This window comes from Esox lucius, chromosome 3 (assembly GCF_011004845.1).
Source record: "Esox lucius isolate fEsoLuc1 chromosome 3, fEsoLuc1.pri, whole genome shotgun sequence".
Taxonomy (NCBI): domain Eukaryota; kingdom Metazoa; phylum Chordata; class Actinopteri; order Esociformes; family Esocidae; genus Esox; species Esox lucius.
The window spans coordinates 31,357,641-31,381,454 of record NC_047571.1 but is presented as its reverse complement, the minus strand read 5'-3'; the positions used below and the strand labels follow the sequence as shown (position 1 = coordinate 31,381,454).

At 47.2% G+C, this 23,814-nt stretch overlaps 2 protein-coding genes across 15 annotated transcripts; one reads left to right on the top strand and one right to left on the bottom strand.

Annotated features, from left to right (window-relative positions):
* Positions 1 to 247: 247 nt before the first annotated feature.
* On the top strand, positions 248 to 9,991 carry fastk (Fas-activated serine/threonine kinase). Of its 3 annotated transcripts, XM_029118570.2 has the most exons (12): positions 248 to 1,038; positions 1,372 to 1,443; positions 2,757 to 3,702; positions 3,921 to 4,227; positions 4,648 to 4,835; positions 4,933 to 5,081; positions 5,421 to 5,637; positions 5,922 to 6,081; positions 6,216 to 6,307; positions 6,588 to 7,254; positions 7,514 to 7,628; positions 8,048 to 9,991. In XM_029118570.2, the coding sequence occupies exons 3-12, from the start codon at positions 2,799 to 2,801 to the stop codon at positions 8,132 to 8,134; spliced, it is 2,886 nt and encodes a 961-aa protein (XP_028974403.2). In that variant the 5' UTR covers positions 248 to 1,038; positions 1,372 to 1,443; positions 2,757 to 2,798; the 3' UTR covers positions 8,135 to 9,991. The 3 variants fall into 3 exon arrangements, with proteins under 3 accessions (XP_028974403.2, XP_028974404.2, XP_028974402.2); XM_029118571.2 differs by lacking the exon at positions 1,372 to 1,443 and having other exon boundaries at positions 248 to 452; XM_029118569.2 differs by lacking the exon at positions 1,372 to 1,443.
* A 901-nt stretch (positions 9,992 to 10,892) lies between these two features.
* ubtfl (upstream binding transcription factor, like) lies at positions 10,893 to 23,225 on the bottom strand. 12 transcript variants are annotated; one of them, XM_010895375.5, is made up of 21 exons: positions 20,135 to 20,224; positions 19,947 to 20,034; positions 19,126 to 19,244; positions 18,593 to 18,774; positions 18,422 to 18,505; positions 17,025 to 17,180; positions 16,724 to 16,788; positions 16,466 to 16,586; positions 16,206 to 16,316; positions 15,839 to 15,960; positions 15,515 to 15,656; positions 15,286 to 15,327; positions 15,040 to 15,177; positions 14,615 to 14,776; positions 13,973 to 14,101; positions 13,412 to 13,497; positions 12,999 to 13,188; positions 12,695 to 12,742; positions 11,977 to 12,120; positions 11,700 to 11,816; positions 10,893 to 11,572 (listed from the first exon to the last, which is right to left on the bottom strand). In XM_010895375.5, exons 3-21 carry the CDS (start codon positions 19,196 to 19,198, stop codon positions 11,489 to 11,491), a joined length of 2,196 nt encoding a protein of 731 aa, XP_010893677.1. In that variant the 5' UTR covers positions 19,199 to 19,244; positions 19,947 to 20,034; positions 20,135 to 20,224; the 3' UTR covers positions 10,893 to 11,488. The 12 variants fall into 12 exon arrangements, with proteins under 12 accessions (XP_010893677.1, XP_010893686.1, XP_010893675.1 ...); XM_010895384.5 differs by lacking the exons at positions 19,947 to 20,034; positions 20,135 to 20,224 and adding an exon at positions 22,309 to 23,225 and having other exon boundaries at positions 15,064 to 15,177; XM_010895373.5 differs by lacking the exons at positions 19,947 to 20,034; positions 20,135 to 20,224 and adding an exon at positions 22,309 to 23,224.
* Positions 23,226 to 23,814: the final 589 nt, after the last annotated feature.

The following is a 23,814-nucleotide window of genomic DNA, read 5'->3' as shown; positions in this document are numbered from 1 at the left end:
CATACATGTGCTTATATTTATATGAACATTTATTTTAGATACTGTTTTAATAACAAAAATAGGAGTTTCACTGTTCATATTCAATCATTTTTGACATTATCAAAACTCACGCCATCGACTAGGTGGCGGTATGCAAGTGTAACATTGGATTGCCGCCGTCCTTAATAAAAAATAACCCCAGAAGAAGTAGAAAAAAGAATGAATTGTCCCGATTTGGCCTTCACTTATCAACACTGGTTTACACTCCAACACAGTGTGTGGCGGTAAAGAGCTAATGTCAACTGCCGTTAAAATCCATTGCAGAAGTAAAAAACGTGCATGCTGGGAAGATGGCCGATACTGGGGCGGAGAGCGAGGAATAAGAGGACGGGAAAGCGAATAAAGTTCTTACGGCAAATGCCATCCAAAGTGTTTACACTTTTTCGGCTGATTCAAAGGCAAAGTTTCCATCGGTCAGTGTGAATGAATAAAACCCGTAGTCAGTACAGCTCATGCTGCTGGACAGAGAGGACGGATCAAGTCAACTGGAATCATGCTAACGAGCTAGCTCAGACAGGTTGCAAACGACGGTGTCATTCCATAGATGTCCACGTCCAATGAAATACACCATTATCTACGTCATTGTTTACTAGCTAGCTTTTAGGTAGTGCCGGACCAAGTTTTAAGTTAAAATGGCATCCAAAATTGTGAATGTTTTTCATTGACAAGCTGGTTGTCACGCCAGTGTCAGTTAACCCTGCTTGCTCCTAGCTCGTCATTGGGTTAGCTTGCTAGCCCAGACATCCCTTTTCAAGCACCTTATAAAGGCAAGGCCTTATTGCTTTACCAAGCAAAGGAAGGTTAATTACAGTTAATAACGACCATAGTTACATTCTTTACTACAACGGCGAGCTTTGTAGTAATCAATTGGCCCAATAAAGAGGTTCGTTAAACTTTTTGGGAGTGTCACATAAAAAAATGATACAAACTGTCATTGCTCCATGATACGACACTTATCCCACCATTATCTGGATATTACTGTTCCGCGTTGACAAACATGTAAGTACGTTTTTATACATTTGTAATTGCATCACTAGTTGACTTAAGCAGCTTTTGTTAGCTAAATGCCTCAGTCCTAATTAAGTACTTTAGTTTTGGACGTGTTCTCTGATGTCAGGATCATTTGCCATTATTAGTCAGCTCTACAAACTTTATAAAACACAGTAATGTAGGAGTTGCAACTCGACGTTACGCATGGTAAATGTACTTCCAAAAAATGTCTCGTTAAAAATACACGCACCTCAAAATAAAATCACTGAATACTACCACACAAACAAGTAAGCTGATGTAGCAGTATCTTGAAAGCCCACTGATTGTATCCATATTTTTTAGACTATTTCTGGAATAACATAACCTGCGTAACGACGATATGGCGATAGTTGCAGTGCGCAACTCCATATTTTGGTGAGTACTGTAGCCAGCTACTGTAGCTTCATAAATATTTTCTGACATACTAACGTTAGCAGTTGGTTAATTGGAGGGTCCTGACCTGAGCTCATAAGAAGCCCCGTCATAAAAATCATGTTCCATTTAAGGAGCAGTCCTGAGGCAGCTTGTAGTGATAAATACTTATAAAGCCATTCGATTGTTCGCGTACTTTGTTTAATAAACTATTAGCTGAGCCAGCTAACGCGTTGCCGTCCTAGCTAGTTAGCTACTCTGATAGCACGAGATAGACCTGCAAGACCTTGCAGAAAATATTCCCTGCTGCTGTCTCCAAGCTACACTTGTCTCCCAATTAACGCTTGTTAATTGTCATCAGCGTATTTCCCTTTTAGTAATTTACTGCTATATACATAACATTTTAACTGACTGGTGTACACACCGTTATTTGAAACTATTTGCCGGGTTACGTCACACTTAAAACAAGGTCGGAGCGAGTTAGCAAGCTACCCTAGTTACGGTAGCGTTAGCAGGCTGTACATTTCCAATTTAGCCTGCGAACACATGACTAGATATTAGCCCTTTCGTGACTAATATCCCTTAACGTGTGTCATGAAATGCTAATGCTAGATATTTCTGTAGTTGTACCCTGCCTATTAGACATTTGTATTTCCTGATTATTATGTTTGACATACTATACTTTTTATATTTAGGACAGATCAACTTCAGGATAGATCAATTGCCTCCCTGGTTATGTGATTGGAATGTAAATACGTTGTATACATATTTAATAACCCATTTCAAGCTTTTTCTCCTCTATTTGGTGGTGTGCAATTCGTGAGATGGAAATATTCCTTATCAGGTTTACTTCATTTGGGAAAGGTCAGTTATCAGGATTGTCAGTTAACCTTAATATGTCCAACCTAATGGCCAAATGGCTTGAACTAGTCCAATAAGTTCAGTTAATGAGAGTTGGTTTGTTGGCTGCTAAATATACCAATTATACCAAAATGTGCATTCCTAATGGTGTCAGAGTTTATTCAGTGTAGCCAATTTCTTTCATTGTAATTGGTTTTTGCCTACTAAAAACCTACACAGAAATGCTTTCATGCTTTACCAGATAGAAAACTTGAGACAGAACGAGAGCATTTTTTGCTGAACCCTCAGCGGTGTGCTGTGCCGATTTGTTTCCTTCCCACTTTCTTTCCCGTTTCATATACAGTGTTCTTTACCTGGAGGTCATTTCGCTGTGCTGCTGTGCGGACACGCGTTTGTTCAATGTGACTGACTCCCTCCTCCGTGCCCCTCCCCCGGTCCCCCCCGTCTCCCTGTAGGTGTGCTGAGCAGAGCCTCCAGGTGGAACAGGCCTGTGTATCATGCTGCGGCTGCCCTCCGGCCCGGACCTCCTGAGCTGCGGCTGCGTCGTCCCTTCGCCCCTCGCCCTCCTCGGCCAGCTTCACGCCCGCCGCCCTCACTTACTGGCTTTTGCCCTCGCCGGCATGTATGCCGCCCGTCTGTACAGCGCAGGTGGTGGTGGTGGTGGCGGCGGCGGCGGGGTGGGAGGAGGGGGAAAGCCTGGGCGCCGGCCGGGTTTAGGGAGCGGAGGGCTGCCCCTTCTGGAGAACCACCACCACCCATCCCATCACCACCACCACCCACTACCCCCTCACCACCACCACCATGTGCCCCCTCCGCCCCCCAGCTATCCGGCCCTCTACCAGGGACGCCCTGACCCTCACCGTGGGGCCCACTTCCACCACCACCACCAGCAGCACTACCACCCGCACCTGGCTCCCCCGCCCCCCCAGCCTCCACCCCTCCCCCAGCACACCCATTACCAGCCGCACGCCCACCTGCATCACCACGCCGCCGCCGCCCATGGCAACAAGAAGAAGACGTGGAACTTCATCCACGAGAAAATGAGCTATGACACCTTCTTCACCATGAAGCGGCTGATCGAGCGGTCGCGCCGGGCGGACGAGGTGCTGCGCTGGGTGACGCAGAACCCAGGAAAGATCTCCCACAACCACTACCCCATCGCCCTGCAGAAGATCGGCCAGCTGCTGCAGGCCGGAGCTGGGGGTGGGGCCGGAGCTGGGGTAGGGGGCGGCGGTGTTAGTTCGGAGGCGGCCCTTGTTCCGGGTGGTGGAGTTGAGAACGAAGGCAGACAGATCCTGGAGCACCAGGACTTCCAGACGCTGTGCGAGGCAATCGTGAACGACTGTGCCAAGTTCGACAACTTCAGCATCGTCAACTGCCTGTATGCTGTGGCTGCGCTAGGTCAGGCTGGGTGGTTGTATAGTTTCCCCTGTCTCAAATTTTGAAGGTGTTTGTGTTAAAGGTTGCTTCTGTTTGGTTTTTAGCACATTTGCATTTGATTTGATGTATTATATGTAAACATTCTCAAATGGTAGCTTCTACTTTAATTTCTCTTTTGGCTGCTTTCCTTGAAAAGAAAGTAACCAATTAAACCCTGAAAGTCCCGTCTCCACCCCCAGGCCTTCCCAGCGAATCACGGGTGGTGCAGGTGCTAGAGGCGGAGTCTCAGTCACGGCTGGGCCAGTTCAACCAGAAGGACGTCTCCATGGTGTTCAGTTCCAGCATGAAGCTGCACCCTAGCAGCCAGCACCCGCTCACCGAGGCCTGCCTGGCGGGCCTGGAGAAGAACCTGGAGCGCGAACGCCACCCACAGACCCTCTTCCTGCTGCTCTCCTACTACCGCCTCAAGTGGCGCTTGCTGCAACCGGCTGACGCCGCGACGGCCGGGAACATACCCCCTAACCCTGAGCAGCTTCTGGCCAACAGGTAGAGCTCTGGTTTGCTTCCTATTTGGGGGTATAGATACAGTGCCCACTGGAAATATTGGGACTGTTGCAATTTTCTTATTTTTACGCTTTTCTCTGTACAAACACGTACAGCTTTGTGTTCTCTGGGGTTCTCGTGTTTGCAAGATGTCCATTAATAGTTGCAAAGTTGAGGCGAGGCAAGGTGAGCTTGTGTTGTGTAACCGGGTTGGTTTAGGTAGGTGTAAATAGTTATTAGGCGTGCGCTAACCGCTGGGCTATCCACTACTGCTAACATTTTATCCCATTTTTATTGACTGAACCCAATGCAATTGTAAAATACTCAATTGTCCATGTCAGTCACGAGGTTTGGTAACACTCTAATAATAGAGGTTTTCACTTTATCAAACGTCCCTATTGTCCGTCTTCAATGCACCAACAGGAAGATCCTTCGACTGGTCAAGCACACGCTAGCTAGCGTCAGCGGCGTGCGTGACCAGGAGATGGCGCTGCTGGACGAGATGCTGGCGGCTTGTGTGCGTGAGGCAAGCAACAAGAGCCTGGAGCTCATCTTCAGCTCCCACCTCTTCTACCAGAACCGGCAGGAGAAGTTTGTCTGCAGCCTGGCAGGTGAGTTCCCCTCCGGTCATAATCTCACCGCCGTTTATTCTGTTGGCTCCTCTGTCGTTCTGTAATTCCCCGGATAATCTTCTGCTCTTTTCCTCAGAGGAGCTGCCTAAGAAAGTGGACAGTGTGACCCCGTACACCATGGCCCTCATTGCCAAGTACATCGCCCGTCACCGCCTCCGGGAAACTCGACTCCTCGACACCATTGCCGATTTTCTGGTCAAGAAGGGCGAATATCTGGACAGCAAGGTCAGGGAGGCCCACTGATCTCTAGGAAATATTTGACGCGTCAGATGACCCTGCTTGTGTTAAGAAGTGTCAGTTGTATGTATATTGTCGGTTGTTTGTATGACACTGACGACAAGTCCATGTGAAGAGTGCATGCGAACTGTCAGTGGTGCTTTTCTGTCCGACTGTCAAAGTGTTGAAGAGCTGCCACCTAACCTCCCCAATGGTTGTACCCACGGTGTTGCAATGGCTACAACCATAGCAACGTCCCCTATGAGTTTGTGCAAAAGCAGATCTCTCAACTAAGTGTTGCAATACTTGGTAATGTCCTGATAATGGTGTTTTTGTTTTCCACCACAGGTCATTCAGAAGCTTGTGTTCCCGTTCAGCCGGATGAGCTACCGGCCCTCTAATGAGGCCCAGTTCTTCTCCAAGCTGGAGGCAGTTCTGGAGCTGAAGGCCCTGAGCTCTCCTCTGGCCACTGTCAACATACTCATGTCGCTGTTCCAGCTGGGCCACTTCCCCGGCCTGGTGCTTCACAGGGTCTTCTCCTCAGCCTTCATCAGCAACGTCACCAGTGAGCATGAACACAACCCGCCCCCCCCCCCCCCCCCCCCCCCCCCCCCCGATGAACACCCCCCCCCCCCCTCCCAATGAACACACACATGAGCACAGAGCTGCCATTTCATTAGGTTTCAACTGACCCCTTCAGTAAGAAAATAAAACCTCAAGTTGACCCCAAAAGAAACAACTAATGCCGTCTCTGAGGCATCGTGTGTGATCCATTCAGTTCCGCCACATGTCTGGACCCCTACCTACTCTGACCCACGCCTGTGTTTATTTTTTTTGCCGATCTCGCAGACAGCCCGTACGCTCTGATCGTGCGCCGGTACCTGTCTCTGTTGGATGCGGCGGTGGAGCTGGAGTACCGGGACTACACTGGCCCGCGGCTCCAGGACGCACACAAGGTGCTCATGTTCGACCACGCACTCACCGCCGACGAGGTCAACCGCAAATACAGGTACTGGTGCTGCGCCGGGACGCTTGGCCGACCGTTGGTCATGATTCATTTTAGTATGTCTCGTGTCACCCGCCTTATTTCCGCTGTCGTGTGGCAAGTGTGTGGCTAAAATGAGGTGTGTGTGTGTGTTCCAGCTACAAGGGCCTCGTTGCCGAAGCCCTCAGGCAGTTGGTGGGAGTGAACGGCTACAAGCAGGATGAAGTCCTGGCTCCAGGTTATTACACAGGTATGTTGACAAGACACCAGAACCTGTGTGGAACCAAAGGGCTGTGAGTGGCGCCTTAATCGGTACGTTCAATGGTTTAAACGTCTCTATCCGTGTACCCCCCCACGCCCCCCCCACCCCCCCACCCCCAAAGTTTAAGGAACATTGAGAACCTTTTTGATTCTCCCAAATGTGTTCAGTTGTAACGCGAACTATGACGAATGTACAGTTGTGATGAAAATATGTTGGGAACCTCTAATGTCGGAACCCAAACCCTCTCTACTCTCCCGTTCCTATTCAGACTTCCTGCTCTGGATCGACGGCTCTGGCCGGGTTCTCCCGATCCGCACCGTGGCCGGGGTCCCCCTGGTAGTGGGCCCCAAAGCCTCAGAGGGATCCGCGGCCGTCACAGCCCTCACCTCAGACTTCCACAAGTTCTCCCCCTTTGCCCCGCTGGAGGACGGGGGCGACCAGCGGCCCGTAGCGGGTGACGAGCCAACGACCTTCCTGGCGCACCACATGCAGCGTGGGGCAAACCCCGCCTTGGCGCAGAGGGCGGGGCCTAACGGCGCAGGCCCTCTGGACTACAACACTTACTACACCCCGGCCGACTACTACTCCAGCCTGGCCAAGGAGCACTCCCTGGAGAGCCAGGACAGCTCCACGCTCAGCAGCCCTCCCTCGGACAGCCTGGCCCAGCAAGGGCCCTCCGGGCCGGGAGGATCTGCCGCGGCCGCCCCGGACTCCCTCTTCCAGTTCTCCATTGGGAAGATCCTGGAGGACGAAAGTGGGGTGCAGGCGAGGCCGGGCAGTCGCGGAGCCGACTGTGAGCTCCCTGCCTTCTACGAGGGGTCGGCGTACTCTGACGCGGTGGACGGGGACACGGAACCGGCCTCACCGCTTCAGCTGCATCTGGCCGGTCGTGCCGAAGCGGAGAGGGCGACGTTGGACCAGGGGCAGCTCAAGAGGTGGGTACTGGGAGGTGGGTAATGGCTAGCAACCTTCCTGAAAGACTGTTCTGGTGGAAAGTCTGTCTGGAACTACTGGAATGACAGAACTTGTGATATTGCAACCGTTTTAACAACAGGAGTTAAAACAGAATCCCAAAATACGGTTTGGTTGTTATAATGTTTTGTTGATTATCCAAAAATTGTTCTGTAGAGTAGAAAATGATTAAACAAATGGCATGGTTATCTCCAGGGGTACTGACTCCCTCTGTTCTTTCAGAGTGGTCATGTCTGTGAATGACAAGTGGCACTACTGTCACAACTCTGAGGTGCTGGTGGGCTCCCGGGCCATGAGGGACCGTCACCTGCTCCTCCTGGGATACATCATCCTGCAGGTGAGATACTGTCCGCCTCAGCCTCGTTCCCACCGTCCTGCAACTGCCTATTGGCCATCGCATTTCAGACACCGTCTTAAAAACACATTTTATCTCATAACTGCATTGGAACCGTTTTACAACCACATTTCAACCATATTGCAAACACATTTCAACCACCTTGAAGCCATTTTTCAAACGAGTTAGTTCCAACTCATTTTGGTCTTCCCTTTCCTCAGTTACAATCAGCCAGTGTTACAGTGGGGACGTGGTTTATGGTAGTGGTGGCCAAAACGCGGGGCATGGGAAGTGTTGGGGAGGCCCGATGAACAAGTATAACCAACTGGCAAAAATATTTGGTGCCCACAGTTCCCACTGAAATAAGGCACACCAACAGTTGTTCCCTGACCTTTCACCCTCCTGTGTTTCCCCTTCCATAGCTGCCCTACCACGAGCTGGAGAAGCTGAACGGCATAGAGGAAGTGAAGCGGTACCTTCACAAGAAGCTGCTGGAAGTTCCCTTATGACGACAAAAGACTTGAGTGTGTGTTTTCTGCGCGAGTGTGTGCTGTTGTTGCTGCTTGGGACATGGGGGGGTGGGGGTTGTTGTTGGGATTGGGGAAAGGTCGGGGTGCGAAACCGGCCCTGGTCAAAGTCTAAAACGGGGGAGTTTGTTTGCGCAGTGTGCTCTCACGTCTGTCAAAGTGGCGCCGGCCTTTCCGCCAGTGGTGTCCTCCAGTTGGTGACATGTTATGTTGTTATCAGTGCAATCTTGTTGTTGTTGCCCCACCACGGCTCCTGGCCAACTCACCCACTGACTATTCCTAGCACATCATTTTAGATTTTGACCAGACATTTCTAAAGTTCCAGTTTTAATCATGCTTTGGTGTGGATGTGTGGGGAGTAAGATGTTTGTTATTATATTATTATAGAGTTCTTAGCGGATTACTGTGTTCTGGTGTTATTAGGAGGGTGGGGCGGTATTATATAATTTTTTTAAATATCGTTTGTCTAACACCAGTTGTAAAGCATGTCTGGGACAGCTGTGTTTGGGTGGGTCTGGGACAGCTGTGTTTGGGTGGGTCTGGGACAGCTGTGTTCGGGTGGGCCTGGGTAGTAGTTTGTGCTCTGGCTGCCAGGGGCTCAACTGTGAACACAGGATCCTCGGGTTTCAAAAGGTGTTTATTGAGTCAAATTAAAAACGGGCGGCTCTTCGCAGTGTTTTCTAATACTGGTGTATCGTATGTAGACGAACGGATTGTCGGATGTAAACCAGGGGTGAAGATGGATAAATTAACGTTAGTGGGGAATAAATGGCGTAAGTGGTGTAGTCATCGCTGGAACGGCTTTTCTGGCGTCCAGAACAAAGCAATGCACAATGGATTGTGGAAGTCCAACTTCAGCTTTGTCTATTCTGTTTTTTGTCTCTGGCACAGGACGGTATTTTCCTGTCATTGTCTGAGCGTGGGCGAGCGGTCCAAGCTGCTGCCTCCAGTGCGCATGTACTGCTGCAGTGTGGGGTTTGAACCTGGCACACCACTCTTTGAGCAAGAAGTCTCCCTTCTGTCTATCCCCATTTAATTAGGCATAATTGCCTGAAACTATTTATCTTCTAAAAATAATGTATACATTATATATTGCTATCAAATAAACACACTGATATGTTTTCTCTTGGGCCATTACAGTTTGAAATTAAACACTAAGAGAATCACACAAATGCACATTTTGTGTTTATATAGTGGGCAAGCGGACAGTGCCAAATTGCATTTTATTTAAAAGCAATATAAAATATTTGTAGGAACAGTCCTCTCCTACCAGACCCTAAACTTTTTCGTGAGATGGTCGAAATGGCTTGGGGGATTTGCAGTTGTGGTTCCACCACATTTTCCCCGGTTTTACTCCGTGCGTTGTTTGCTTTCGGTTTATGGACTCCATTCTGGAAGAGACTGAGGTAACGTTCGGTAAATCGCCTGCGTGTTATACGTAAATGGATGCATTATAAGCATTCGTAAGGAGCTGTTCGTTTTTCCAGAATGCTTCTAATGAGCGTTGGCCGAACACTACTGCCAGGGCTGATTCTAGGCTTAATTGGCTTAATGGGGCCCCAAACATTTTTTGCTTAGGGCCCCCAAAAGGCTAGAGCCGGCCCTGATTACAGCTGCTAGTAGACACAGGCGGTTTTGAGTGTTAGTATTTATTACCATTGGTGCCGTTTCTCTGGTACTGGGGATGCTTGGATGGATGTGTGTATGGGAGGGGAATGGGGGGGAGATGGTTTGTATATTGAAATGTCTATTAAAGAAATAAGCAACATGTCATTTTTCTGTTGGGTGAAACAGGAGGTGAATTATATTTACTGAATAAATGTACATTTTACATAGAAATGGAGCTGTTTTGTCTACAGTTTCATTTTTATTGCATTTGCCACCATTCCATTCCACCATTTCTTTTTCAGGTCACATTAAATCAAACATCTATAAAGTTACATAATATTTTAGAAGTTGCTTTTTTGGTGCAGTTTACCGTGTTCGAACAATTTCAGTGGCTTTACCTTACCTTAATCCTACACACTGTTCAGAATGGGATATAGATGTGAAATCTGTTAATAACTGGCATGCTGTCAATACAGTTCAAACCACTGGCCACCAAAGGTGAATGTTTGCCCATGGAAGTCTTCTGTGACGCCAAACTTTGCTCAGGTCACAACCCTGGTGAACCACCCTGGTGAAGACTAGGGGCATGCAGATGAGCCTCCTGAGAATCCCACACAGAGCTCCTGTGTTAACAGTCATGCGGTCCAATCAACTTCTTGATCTACCACGACAACAGTGGTCATTTCTGGGATCTTGTATTTCAGCTCCTGGGATACTGGCGCGGTGTGGTGAGGTCGTCAAGCCAATCATGGCGTAGATTTAACCACATAGAAAAACACAACACAAAATGCACACAAATATTTATTATGGAGGCCAAGCACGGCCCCTGGTGTAACCACGCCCCCTGCACCCCCGATAGTTATGCAAGTGTCCTGGGATCTGTTCATTCAAAAATGTGTTGTGTAATGAGGGGCAGCTATGGTTAGTGGTAAAATGGTTGTATTGATCGGATCTTCTACAAAATGTGCAATAGTGCTTAGGTCTAAGAAAATCAGACTGGAAATAGTGCACAAGATGTCATTTTGGATTGACATACGAACAGTACCATTTCTATCAGTGGTGAGCCAACTTCTGATATGGAACATCTTTCTATTGCACAGTCCAATACTCTGGAAATCACACAAACACAGCATACGAGAAAAAAAAGTGCATTTTATTTGAGTGTTTGACCAGATTTTTCAAAGGAGGAAGAGCGGCAGTATTCCTCACTCCGCACAGACTGTCAGAGCCCCACAAGGACGAACAATGGCAAACTCTTCAATACGCCCCTCCCAGTCCAAAAAAAAAAAAAAAAAAACGCTGTAGAAACCAAACTCTTTCAAAAACATAAAAACAAGCCGCAACTGCTTAAATTCAAAACAATCTTTCTCAAAGTTTAGTTTTTTTTTTTTTTAAAAGAGAAAGAAAACGTTGCAACAAGTTTATAATAACACACCCATATAAAGGCAATAAAAAAAATGAATGCAATGAACACATAAAGCCCCTGTTAAGGAGAACACCCGTCCCTGGGTCGAATATGGGAGGAACAGGGGGAGCGTGACTCCTCCGGTCCTCGGTTTGCTTCCTCCGCTTCGCTCTCTCGCTCTCCCGCCTCTCGCGTCTCCTGGAGAGAAAGAGGTGGGAGGAGCCAACGTGTGAGCCTATCACGATGACGTCGCCGTGACCGCGACTCTTCCTGACTCATGAGGAGGCGTGTCCCGCACAGCCCCACTCTGGGGGTGGGCGTGGCTAGTCTGAGTCCGAGTCACTGCTGTCCTCTGAGGAAGAGCTGCTGGAGCCCTCGGATTGGTCGTCATCGTCATCCTCGTCATCCTGGGAATAGAACCAGCCAATAAACGTGTAAAACATCACTCCTTGTATGCTCCTCGTGGAACCATTCGGCAAGTCATATCAACGGCATGCTACACTTTTTGGCAAATCGCTGCGCGGCCAAACTCACGTCGTCCTCGTCATCCTCGTCGTCGCTGTCGGAGCTGCCAGACGACTCGTCGTCGTCGTCATCGGAGCTTCCGGACGAGTCCGTCTTGTCGTCATCATCCGACTCAGACGTCACCTGCTGGGGAGCACAGTGTCAGGAACGCAGAAGGTGCGTGGGCGTGTGAGCGTACATGGTGACAGTGTGGATTGCGAGTTCATGCCTGTGTGTGTGTGTGTGTGTGTGTGTGTGTGTGTGTGTGAGAGAGAGAGAAGCGGTCCGGCGAGAGCAGCACGGTTACCTTGGCCCGGTACGCCATGGCCCGCTTGCCCCCCCCGACCCCTGCGGCTGTGGCTCTGGCACCTACCGCCTTCCCCTTCCCGGCCGCCGTCAAGCGCATCTTGGCGCCCGGGGCCCCCTGCGTCTTGGTGGTGCTCCGCCGTTTCTGCGTTGGGGTAGGGAGAGGAGAATGGGGGGGGGGGGGGGGGAGATGGAGTAGGCACAGAAAGATGTGGGGGGAGGGGCACACAACATGGTTCAAGCTCGAAGCATCCATGACTAGTAGCTAGTAGCTTGCTTTTTGACTGAAATGCAGGTGATAGCAGTGCTTGACTTAGTGCTTGTTACTTTTTTAGTGCTTGACTTGTTTTGGGACTGTAAGGAGTGGCCTCCCAAGCTACCGGCTCATAAAGAATCCACGGCTAATAACGTACCAATCATTTGTAATTCAACACTAATGTGGTTTGCTCCTTGGGGTAAAAGCACTTTGTGACAACTGCTGATGTAAAAAGGGCTTCATAAATACATTTGATTTGATTGTTTAATTGGTAATGTTTATTACTTGAAAGCATTTTTATTTGTACGCATTAATCGAAACTGCTGACTGAAACAAGCTGACCCATACCGCGGGGGAAAACGAAAACCTGGTGTTAAACCCTTAATAAAGTGGTAGTATGAAGAGAGAGTTCATTTTGAATCAAGAACACGACAACATGCTTATTTAAGCGCTTGCAACTCACCGTGGTAGAGAACTCTTTATAAACCGCTCGCTCCTGGGGAGAGAGAGACTAAAGGAGACGGGAAATGCAAACAAACTGTAAGGGCACAGAGAAGTCAAAATACAATCGCTTTCAAAAAGAGAGCTTGAAGATTTTTAGGCGAACATAACATATGTACGTTCTAAATAACCTAATATTTCTCATGTGAAGTCCTGTTCACACATTATATTTACATCATTGAGGCACTCTTACCCCTGCTCAGAAAGGTGCCTAACAAAAAATGTATATTATTTGACTGCTAAATCCAAAGAGGACTCTTCCTTACCTTGACCCAGTCTTCCAGTTCCGCCTTGTACTCAATCTGCTGTTCCTCCACAAGTTTTTTGTACTTGTCCTTGTGGTTCTGGCTGAGCTTGTGCCAGCGCTTGCCAATCTCCACCATGCGCTCCTTCAGGCTGAAGTGATTGAGCTCGCCGTTGGTCAGCAGCTCCTGGGAGAACATCTGGTAGCCGCTCCTGGAGGGACGACAGACGAGAAGCAGGTTTTTTTCCCCCCCAAAGATGAATTACAACAACAAAGTGGCCGATACAAAATGTCCAATTCATGGACAGAAAAGAAAGGATTAGTACAAACACTGGTTTAATATGGTCACCTGTGGGTGACTTGCAACTTAAATCGGCCGACTCGTTCTGACTAACACTGAGTTTGCCACCAAAGAGTCAGCATTGTTTTACTCACACCGGTGGTTTCTTGGGCTCCCCTTCAAATTTGGGCTTTCGCTGGCCGGCACCGGACTGTGGCGTTCTCATCTCCAACAGCTCCCTCTGCAGGACAATAACTGTCATTACAGCAACGAAACGCACGCACGCACACACACAGAGCTAGGTGTAATATCAAACACATTCAAATATATATATTTTTTAAAACCTATCGCAACATCTCAATGGGGTGGGGGGGGGGGGGGGGGGGGGGGGGGGCGGGCACGAGTAATGGCATGTCTCAGCAGAACTACACAGTTTAAAATACAGGGACAGTTGGATGGATCATCGCCACAGAAACACTGAGGTCCAGGGAAACACACAAATGTCAATGCGTTGGTGCAACGGTGACAGGACAGTCAGAACAAAGAACAGCGTCGAACGACAGAGTTAGCTATCCAGGGGGGCAGCTTGCAGTACGCTGTGGGGGGCGGGGCTGGAAAGCATGGGGTGAGGGCAGGGACGGTAGAGGGCGACCAACATTTTGACATTTCTTCAGCACAACAGGAGAAGACAGTGGTCAAAACGTCTGGTCACTGACCACGGGTCGGTACTGAACCTCGTATCGCTTCTGGTCCTCGGCCGCCTTCTTGATCCACGGGATCTTCTCCTTCTTCTCCATGGCCTTCCAGGCCGACTCCATGGCACTCTGGGCCTTCTTGCGATCGCTCTGTGAGACAGGAAATGTGTGTTTTTTTCCCCCCTCTTAGGACCATATAAGGGCATTCCCCAGGGCCAGGCTCAGCCCACAAAACAAAAACAAAATAAGTAATCCAAGTGTGAAACTCTCAAACAAGACCTGCAGAGAGGTGATTCTGGGTTTGCTTTGACGTGTCAACCCCTTATTTGTTGCAATAAAGCAGTTTTTTCTTATACCCTTTTCAACTCAACATAAATTGACAGGGAGTGTACCACACAAGTTGAGAAGATTTAGCACAGCTACGCAAAATTGCATATAGAATCTTCTAGTCCACTCTGGACCTCGAAGCCCTTTCCACTCAGAGCAACCCACTAATCAGGGACTTATTTAGACCTGGGACACCAGGTGAGTCAAATTAACGATGAGGTATTAAAGAAAAAATACCTCAAAAAAAAAAAAAAAGGTTCCTGTCCTCGTAGGGTAAGTACCCCTGTTCTAGTACCAGGCTCTTGATAACCCTGCTGGGTGTTTTCCCCCTCTCACCCTGTACTTGGCCAGGTAGTCTCCTATGACACTCTGTTGCCACATCTCCTCGGCAGTCCTGGGCGTCTCGGGGAGCTTGGTCCTCTTCTTGCCGTCACGCTTCTCCTTTGCTGTCAGGCCCGTGTGTACCCAGTGCTCCGTCTCCGCTTCGCGGCAGCGTTCCTGTTGGGGATCCGACAGAGGGAGACCGGCCCTGGCATCAGTGCATTGTGTACATAGCAGTCCTTTAGGTGTAAACGCTCCCCCCCGCCATCTTTACAGGTGACGCGGCTCAGGCATCCCCATCAACATAACAGCAGTTAGTAAACCCTGCCAGCGATTCGATTTCCCCATAACTTATAGCGAGACATAGCCCTCCTTCAGAGGAAATTAACATAATCGACCTGGTCCAACATGCTCATTGGCTGAATCATGTGGTGACATACCTGTTGGGGTTTTGCGACACCCACCTTGGCGGAGGGGGACTTGGCTCTGTGTGGGCTGCCAGCGGCACCCATGCCCAGCCGCGAGCCCCCCAGCTTCTCCTCAGTCATCACACGATCCCGCTCCTCCTCTGGGAGACTCTAATGTGAGGGAACCAATGCAAAGGCTGTTACAGGGCTTCAGCTCTGAAACGCCTGGCGTTGTCCACCACAGCACTACGGACGTCAGTTGGCTTCAGCTTGACTTACCTCTAGAAACCTCTGGAGGTCAGTTTCGTATTGTTTCTTTTTCTGTTCCGTGCCAGCAGCGGGGAAGATATGGAACACCGATCAGTAGGGTACACAAACTGTCTCCCCCTAACCCAAACCCACCTCAAATCTTTCCAACATATCATTGGCTAAAAACTGGTGTTTACACTCACAAAGAATCATGGGACAGGGAGGCAAAAACGCAAACGTACAGATGAACCGGACTGACCTGCTCACAGCGTTTCTGAAACATGTCCTTCTCTTTCTGGGTCATCATCTTCCACTGTTTACTGCAGAGCACCATGCGCTCCGTGCTGGGGACGTCCTTCATGTTCACCATCAGCTCGGCACAGTATAAGGAGTAGCCATTCCTGGTGGACAGAAGAGCAGCTCGGTCAGTGTTAGAGCCTGGTGCGGTGACGCAGGTCTTTGAACAACCCAGGTTAATGGTTAAGACTGAAACATCCCAAGGTTCTGGGATGAACCATCCTACAACCCCCTCTTCACTTGCCCACTATACATAACATTAAACACAGGGACTCAAGCAACTCACGGCGGCGGCTTGGTTGGCCTGCCGTCAAACTTGTCCTTGAGCTGCCGCTCAGCTTTGGTGAGGACGGACTTGACATGTTCCTCGGCATCTGGGTGGGCCTCTTGGTAGACTCTCATACTGCCCTGCACAGGTAACAGGTCACATCAAACCGTCAGGTGACAATGAAAAAAGGAATTCTCCTCATCGCTGATTGTGACTTGTGGCTTTACTTCAGAATAAAAGTGGACATGCTAAGTATTATTCTACAACATGGTACAGTGCATTTACTGGTTAAAGCAGAAATGGAGGTCACGGATTATGGAGTTGTCCCCTGAAGACGAGAATGTTCCAGAATGTTCTGAACTCCACTTCACTGCTACCCTCTTACCGCATAGTCTTTCTGCAGCTCCAGGGCTTTGCTGATCCACTTGAGTCTCTTCTTGTCTGAGAGCTGGGACCACTGTCTCCTCAGAGCCTCCTTCAGCTCCTTCTGGCTAACCTGGTGACACACCAGAGAACGGCAAGGCATGCGTTACACAACCCCAAAGGATTTCCAACAGCGGGTTTAACATACAGAAGCACAACACCCAAAGGATTCTTTTGGGGGAAGTGACCCCTAGCTGGCTGGGACACTCTGCAAGAACTCACATCAGGGTGGAGCTTCATGTAAGTCTTCTTCTCATGGTTATACCACAGCTGCTGGGGAGTCTTAGGCTTCTCGGGAAGATCCGACTTCTTCCTCTCCTCTATCAACTCTGGGTGGTCCTCTCTGACGGTCAACAAGAGGTGTTATCGGCTCAGTGAAGCCAAAGAAGTGATTTTTCTCTCGCCACAATGCTCCCGCGTTTGAATGAACGGAGCCACGAGGGACTTGCTACTCATCCTCAGCTAAACATTTCCACTCACTTGAATCGCGCCATGTTCTTCTCAAAGGACTCCTTCTCTCGCTGAAACTCTGTGATGTATTTTTGCTGTAGGAAACACACTGGATTAGCGATTATAAGAACAGAAAAAAACCCAAGCCGCTCCTAATGAAGAAGCATAACGTATACCGTAAGAAATTAAATAAACTGGTTGGTACAATTGTCAATTTAAAAACAACTATTTGTTTCCTTTATACAGCGATATCATGTATAGATATGGTTTTCGCCGTTGAAGCCATTAAAGAGTGTGCGATGCGCAAGACCGTTGTGAAGTTGACCGGTACCTTCTTCTTGTCGGGGAGCTCCTTGTATTTCTTGGACAGGATCTTGGTGAGATCAAGGTTGCTCATCTCGGGGTGGATCTTGGCGTACTTCGCCCGCTTCTCCATGAAGAACCGGAAATACGGAGTGAGGGGTTTCTTTGGGAAGTCGGGGTGTGTCTGAAAGGATGTAACCCAATATTACAATATTTCTCGTGCTACCGTATTCCATCCGTACATTTTGGAAATACACTCACCTAAAGGATTATTAGGAACACCATACTAATACTGTGTTTGACCCCCTTTCCGCCTTCAGAACTGCCTTAATTCTACGTGGCGTTGATTCAACAAGGTGCTGAAAGCATTCTTTAGAAATGTTGGCCCATATTGATAGGATAGCATCTTGCAGTTGATGGAGATTTGTGGGATGCAGAAACAATGCTCAGGTAGGCTGTGGCATTTAAACGATGCCCAATTGGCACTAAGGGGCCTAAAGTGTGCCAAGAAAACATCCCCCACACCATTACACCACCACCACCAGCCTGCACAGTGGTAACAAGGCATGATGGATCCATGTTCTCATTCTGTTTACGCCAAATTCTGACTCTACCATCTGAATGTCTCAACAGAAATCTAGACTCATCAGACCAGGCAACATTCTTCCAGTCTTCAACTGTCCAATTTTGGTGAGCTCGTGCAAATTGTAGCCTCTTTTTCCTATTTGTAGTGGAGATGAGTGGTACCCGGTGGGGTCTTCTGCTGTTGTAGCCCATCCGCCTCAAGGTTGTGCGTGTTGTGGCTTCACAAATGCTTTGCTGCATACCTCGGTTGTAACAAGTGGTTATTTCAGTCAAAGTTGCTCTTCTATCAGCTTGAATCAGTCGGCCCATTCTCTTCTGACCTCTAGCATCAACAAGGCATTTTCGCCCACAGGACTGCCGCATACTGGATGTTTTTCCCTTTTCACACCATTCTTTGTAAACCCTAGAAATGGTTGTGCGTGAAAATCCCAGTAACTGAGCAGATTGTGAAATACTCAGACCGGCCCGTATGGCACCAACAATCATGCCACGCTCAAAATTGCTTAAATCACCTTTCTTTCCCATTCTGACATTCAGTTTGGAATTCAGGAGATTGTCTTGACCAGGACCACACCCCTAAATGCATTGAAGCAACTGCCATGTGATTGGTTGATCAGATAATTGCATTAATGAGAAATTGAACAGGTGTTTCTAATAATCCTTTAGGTGAGTGTATATCTATCAGCATTTTCTTTGTAAAAAGGTCATGCGAGTAGTATTAGTAATTAGACCGGTCTACGCCTGTTGTTAACTTAGCATGGGACCAATAAAATGCAAGAACGAAAATGGCTGGTACTTCGTGGCGTTTAATGATCACCAGGCACAGTAAAGAGACCTCACCTTCAGTTTCTTTCCTTTGTAAGGATTCTTCACAAACTCAATGGCATCAACTATGAGCTCTGTCATTGTCCTAAACTTCCGTACCTGAAGAGACAGTATCAATTAGATTCACTACTCCGAAACAGAAAATGTACTTTCCGCAATTCTGTAGTTTAAGTGTGACTGGCTGACCTCAGTGGAAACCTTCGCCCATTTCTGTTTGCACATGTCTCCGGTAAAACTTCCAAAGCAGACCTTCTCCCAGTCAAAGTGGGACTCAGTGGTCTTGTATTTCATGGCATCACTATCAGGTAACAGGCTCCGTATCCTCTCCAAAAGAGTGAGACAGTCCTCCTTACTCCAGGCATCTACAACTGAAACATACCACAAAGACACAGTAACACACACATTAGAACATCAAAAGGGCAGGTGTTAAGTTTGTTTAGACTGGCCACTCAAGTAAACATGAACAAACCGAATCCCAGAATAAACAACTAACAGACAACTCCAGGTAACATTTATCTTCTTAAAAAGTTTTCCAGAATTATACACATCAGTTATCCAGACTGTGAGAAACCTCAGCCCATAATGAAACTCCTCAGGCGAGACTACTACGTCTTACTCAAAATGAATGTGAATTAAATTAAAAAATAATAATAATTGCAAACTATTAACAGAAGAAATCCTGTATCCTGAGGTAGATTAGTGGTGGTAATTTAACCTACCTGGCTCGGTTTTGATCTCGGTTTTGATCCGGACGGAGTGGGAGGCTGAAGCAACGTTGCCACTACCGTTCATGGTGCGGCGTCTGTGGGCAGCTTAACCGGCCCAGCGTCGAGAGATCCTGGAAACACAGGAAATATTCTAGTCAGGCTCCGTCTGACACAACTTTGTTTTTTTGGAGGGGGGGGGACTTGTAGGTTAAATACACACTTTCTGACAACGCACGTTTCAACGTTTTGAATTCAAGTGGATTAACCCATTTTAGATACATTTAAAATGACTTTGATCTTCTGCCCTTCTGCCCAAAGTGCATACTAGACAAATATGTAACAGCATATTCACAGTTAATATACTGTCTAAATTGGATAGATACACAATAGGTGGCGTTTTCCCAATTATTAAGTTATCTACCACACGAATAAAGGCACCTTTAGTCACGAGTCAAGGTTATTAGTTTTGAGTAATAAACAGGCTGGTCTCAGGGAAATATTTAAGATAGTATACGCAAATCTCAGACAACCGAATTCGTAAGGTATGGTACTTTATGTTGGCATGCAGTCTAGCGACAAGGGGCAGTAGTGAATGCATTTAGAGTTCCTATCTGGAAGGATGATGTGATCTGGGTTGGTGGATGGACACCTAAATCTAACCATAATGAATGACGACGAATATCTACAGTTTGTCCAAGTTCATAAATCGCTTGAAGTAATTGTTGCACTGTTTATCTATTCATACAACTCTCTCACTCAGTGAGAGGAGGGTCTAGTTATGAAATTAGACAAAACTAATGCTATTTGATGGAACTTTAAGAAATAACGATTACCTAGTCTACGTGAAAACGAATGTTCTGTCACAGCCAAAACACGACAATGGGGAACCTCAAACGATTTGTGATCATGTCTGCTGCAGCTCTTTGAAAGAAATGTTGAAAAGGTAAAATTACTCGTCTTATTTGTAACAAACATGCCAACGTAAATTCGTAAGATAATTTAGTAGAACATGGTAATTTACCGTAATGTAACGTAAAATACGAATTCGGCTGTATACTTAAGTACAGCTTACGGAGTTACGAAATCCCATGAGAAAAAGCTACACCACTACAAACTGGGCGCACGCATGTGTATTTCTGATGTTGCAACGGTCAGTCAAGCGGATGCTCCGCCCAAGTATCCCACTATCCACCCATTCCCCATATGAGAGAACAACAATTTCGTAGCATACTTTTCTAAGCTGTCTGGCAGACAATACGGTAAACGAAGAGGACCGAAAAATGTTGTTTCGTCGTTTTGTTTTTTAAGGCAGTCGGATGGATACGTCGTATTAATTCGTCTGGAGATTGTTGCTTTTTGGAATGGTATCCCAGTCCTCAGCCAAGCGCAGCCGACATAGACCAAGTTCACTCTTAGCTTACCGATGTGATGGCGCGGCGAGAAGCTGAAGATTTTGATGGGCAATTAACAAAAAACGCAGTTTAAAATAAGCGTTTTGAAACGTAGTACAGTGCCTTTCATTTTTTGAAAAATGCGAGCGATTGCTGAGCACAGTAATTCAAACACGGGCGTTTCCAAATTCGAAGCCTCGGTCTCGAAGCCGGACGTGAGACGCAGCGGCTGCATGCCCACCTCCTCCTCCTCCTCCTTCTCGTCTGTCACCCGGGTACGACTGGAGAGCGTCAAGGCGCTTATAGCCGATGCTGCTTAATGTAGGATATTCGATATAATCTTAATGAGCGTAACCTTTCTATTGTGCGGTGTTTGGAGGAAGAAGAAAAAGATTTACCCAAAACCAATGCAAAGGGGGCGGACATGCATCTCGGTTACGCAGATAGTTCCGCGGCCACAGCCGGCCCTTTTCCGCTTATTGCCTCTGACCCGCAACAAACCGTGACTGGGCCGAGATCGGTTGATGGAAATACATTATTTAAACGTAGGCCAATACATGATTACCCACTGCTGTAGACTGAAATCTCAAATATTCAAATTCGCCATTTTTTAAATCAGGTTTGAGGGTGTATAAAAAACAAATAGGCTAATGAGTACGTCAATACTGGGCCCGCTTGGCTACTGAACGTCAACAGGTAACCGCAAAAAACGCCACCGAACCGGTAAATCAGGAAAAGCTTACTTTATATGGCATAGTTTTAACTCTGGATATCGTTTCCCTTTCTCACATTGGGTGAAATGAAACTCCCGAAATTACCTAGGTAGGATGGACACACGGCCTAGGACTGAAGGGAAGAGCGGTCTAGAGTAGGGAAAATAGTGCTGGAACAGCTTGAACATTCCGTGGCGCCGGTCTGGATCAATATGAACTGCCAGAAAGTGCGCGCCTATACCCCCGCCCGATTCCCCCAAGCGGTGGCGCAGCTGTGCACCCGAACGAGGCGCCGCTTTCTCGGTGTACAGTGTCGTCATGGCCCGCTCGCAAGGTCAAACTTCAGAGAAAACAACAAATACGGTGAACTTACCGGGGAAAAGGCCTAAACATTGCACAAACAACTTGTATGCTGTTGCACGTATACCGATCGCAAACCTAGCGAGATCTTAAGAGCCGAAAACAACTTGGCTATACGAAAATATAAAATGCAATGCTCATCAGACCGTATTCACATATTTCGAGGGGTCGTGGCATGTAACGTCTTTGTATTTTTGAGTCAAATCTACTCATAGTTTTAACCTAACTTTGTCCTGGGAACACCGACCATTCTCTGCTTGCTACCCCAGTAATGGCGCCCTTATTCCGGCAGGAGACAAAACGTAGCTTCCGCTGGCACGAACAGGCTTATTACCGAACCCTTTTTTTAATATTGTATTTTACACAATGTCATCTGCCAAGAAAACCACTCAGTCCACAACATTTATTATTAGCAGACTGCATTTTTGTATAGTATGTGCATTTAGCAACATAATTCATTATTTTGTGAAAAGTCGTATTAATGTTAGAATTTGGAGGGAATATCACAAACGTTGAATGTGATGTTATAAGCTACAAAAAGACGTAAGTGCAAAATTATGAAATGTTTATTAATGCTATGATTTGGCGAAAAACAGATACGCGAGCGGACGCATCTGCTTGCTCTCGCCCCAAAGCCCTCACTGCAGAGCCGCCATGAGTGTTACAAAGACTCGGGGACACACGACTTGAAAATCGCTTTTAGCGTCGTCAAAACACAACTTTTCACTCACCTGTCGTGACAGTTAGAAACCAGCGTTGTTTACAAAAATCAAGGTATTCGTAGTAAGTATTTTGGGGCTGTTTAAGTGTCCCTTTTTCAGCTGTAAACCCCGGGGAGTCAGGTCGAAACGGATCCGACAAAAGGAGCGTCTGGTTCGGTATGAAACTCCGCCCAGCGCCGCAGGGGGAGGAACTCCAAGGAAAAACATGCGAGAAAAAAGCAGACAAAGGCGGAGGCTGAAACTAAAAACATACGGCAGTATTTCATAAGAAAAAGCGTGATCATGATGGTTTAATATCTTTATTGAATAGTATATAACAATCTTAAATAAATTGGAAATGTGTAAACAATTCAAGCCTGCCATTCTTATAGTGATTGTCAATTGTATCTTATCTTACAGTAATTTATCCGCCACCCTTTTCATCTTAGCCAGAGTCCATGAAGACGTGCTAAACCGATTACTAGACTATCCTAAGCGCCCACACGTTTCCCGGAATAACTGGGCCTCAGATACTGCCAAGCTAGCCCAGAGTTGGGACTTGAAAGATCCAAGACTGAGGATGGAATATGGCAGGCAGTAGTTTTAAGTCTCGTAATCAAAGGGGAAACTATGAAACGTTCAAGTTGCCTAGCCCTTACTGTAACACAAGCAAGCCACATATTTGCGTTCAGTTGTCCTGCAAATATCCAAGCCCTTGTTAGCTAATGATTATATCCTGAAATGATAACTCTTACACCGCGGACATGCTTCACTTTCCCCTCAGTGCAGCCTTTTCATGTAGCCTTCTGACACAACCGTCACGCATGCTCACTGCCAGGGAAAGGAGGAGACAAACCACCGTTGGAATCTCCTCGCCTGTAATTGTAAGCCTATCAGGAGATAGGCCGTGGCTGTAGTTGTGTAAAGTGAAATTGCTGTGAGGGTGAACATGGTTTAATGGCATAGGCCTACTTGTAGCCTGGGCTATTAGTCAACGCAATTCAAATACTTTCTCAACGTATTTTTTATGTCGTAATCCTGTTTAATTTGCCACGCGTTTGTGCTACTATTATTTCCAACTTTGACATTAATGCAGTGAAAGACAGGCCTATACGCATTTTGTCAACAGGAATGTAAATCATTGTAAAGATGTAATCTGATGCCACCATACATCATTAATGTAGCATATATCCTTATGAATGTCCAATACATTTATTATGCCAGATATTTGTGTTTGTTTTGCTGATCCCTCTCTTCTTTTGGCATACTCGCCCAGTGGAACTACAGATGGAGAACAGACGTGATTGATGTTGAGTTGTGGAGATCCTTCGCTAACAAGTATCTACCGCGTCTGTTTTAGTAAAACGAAGTGAGATGGGGCTCAGTGCTATGGCTGAATGGACTGAATATACGTGTTTGCAAAATTATAGTTATGACTTTGTTTTAAGACTGTGAAGAAGTGAGTTTCACTGATATTATTTCCAAACATTGGAGATAAATAGGCATATATTTTGGGATCTAATGGGGGAACTACCG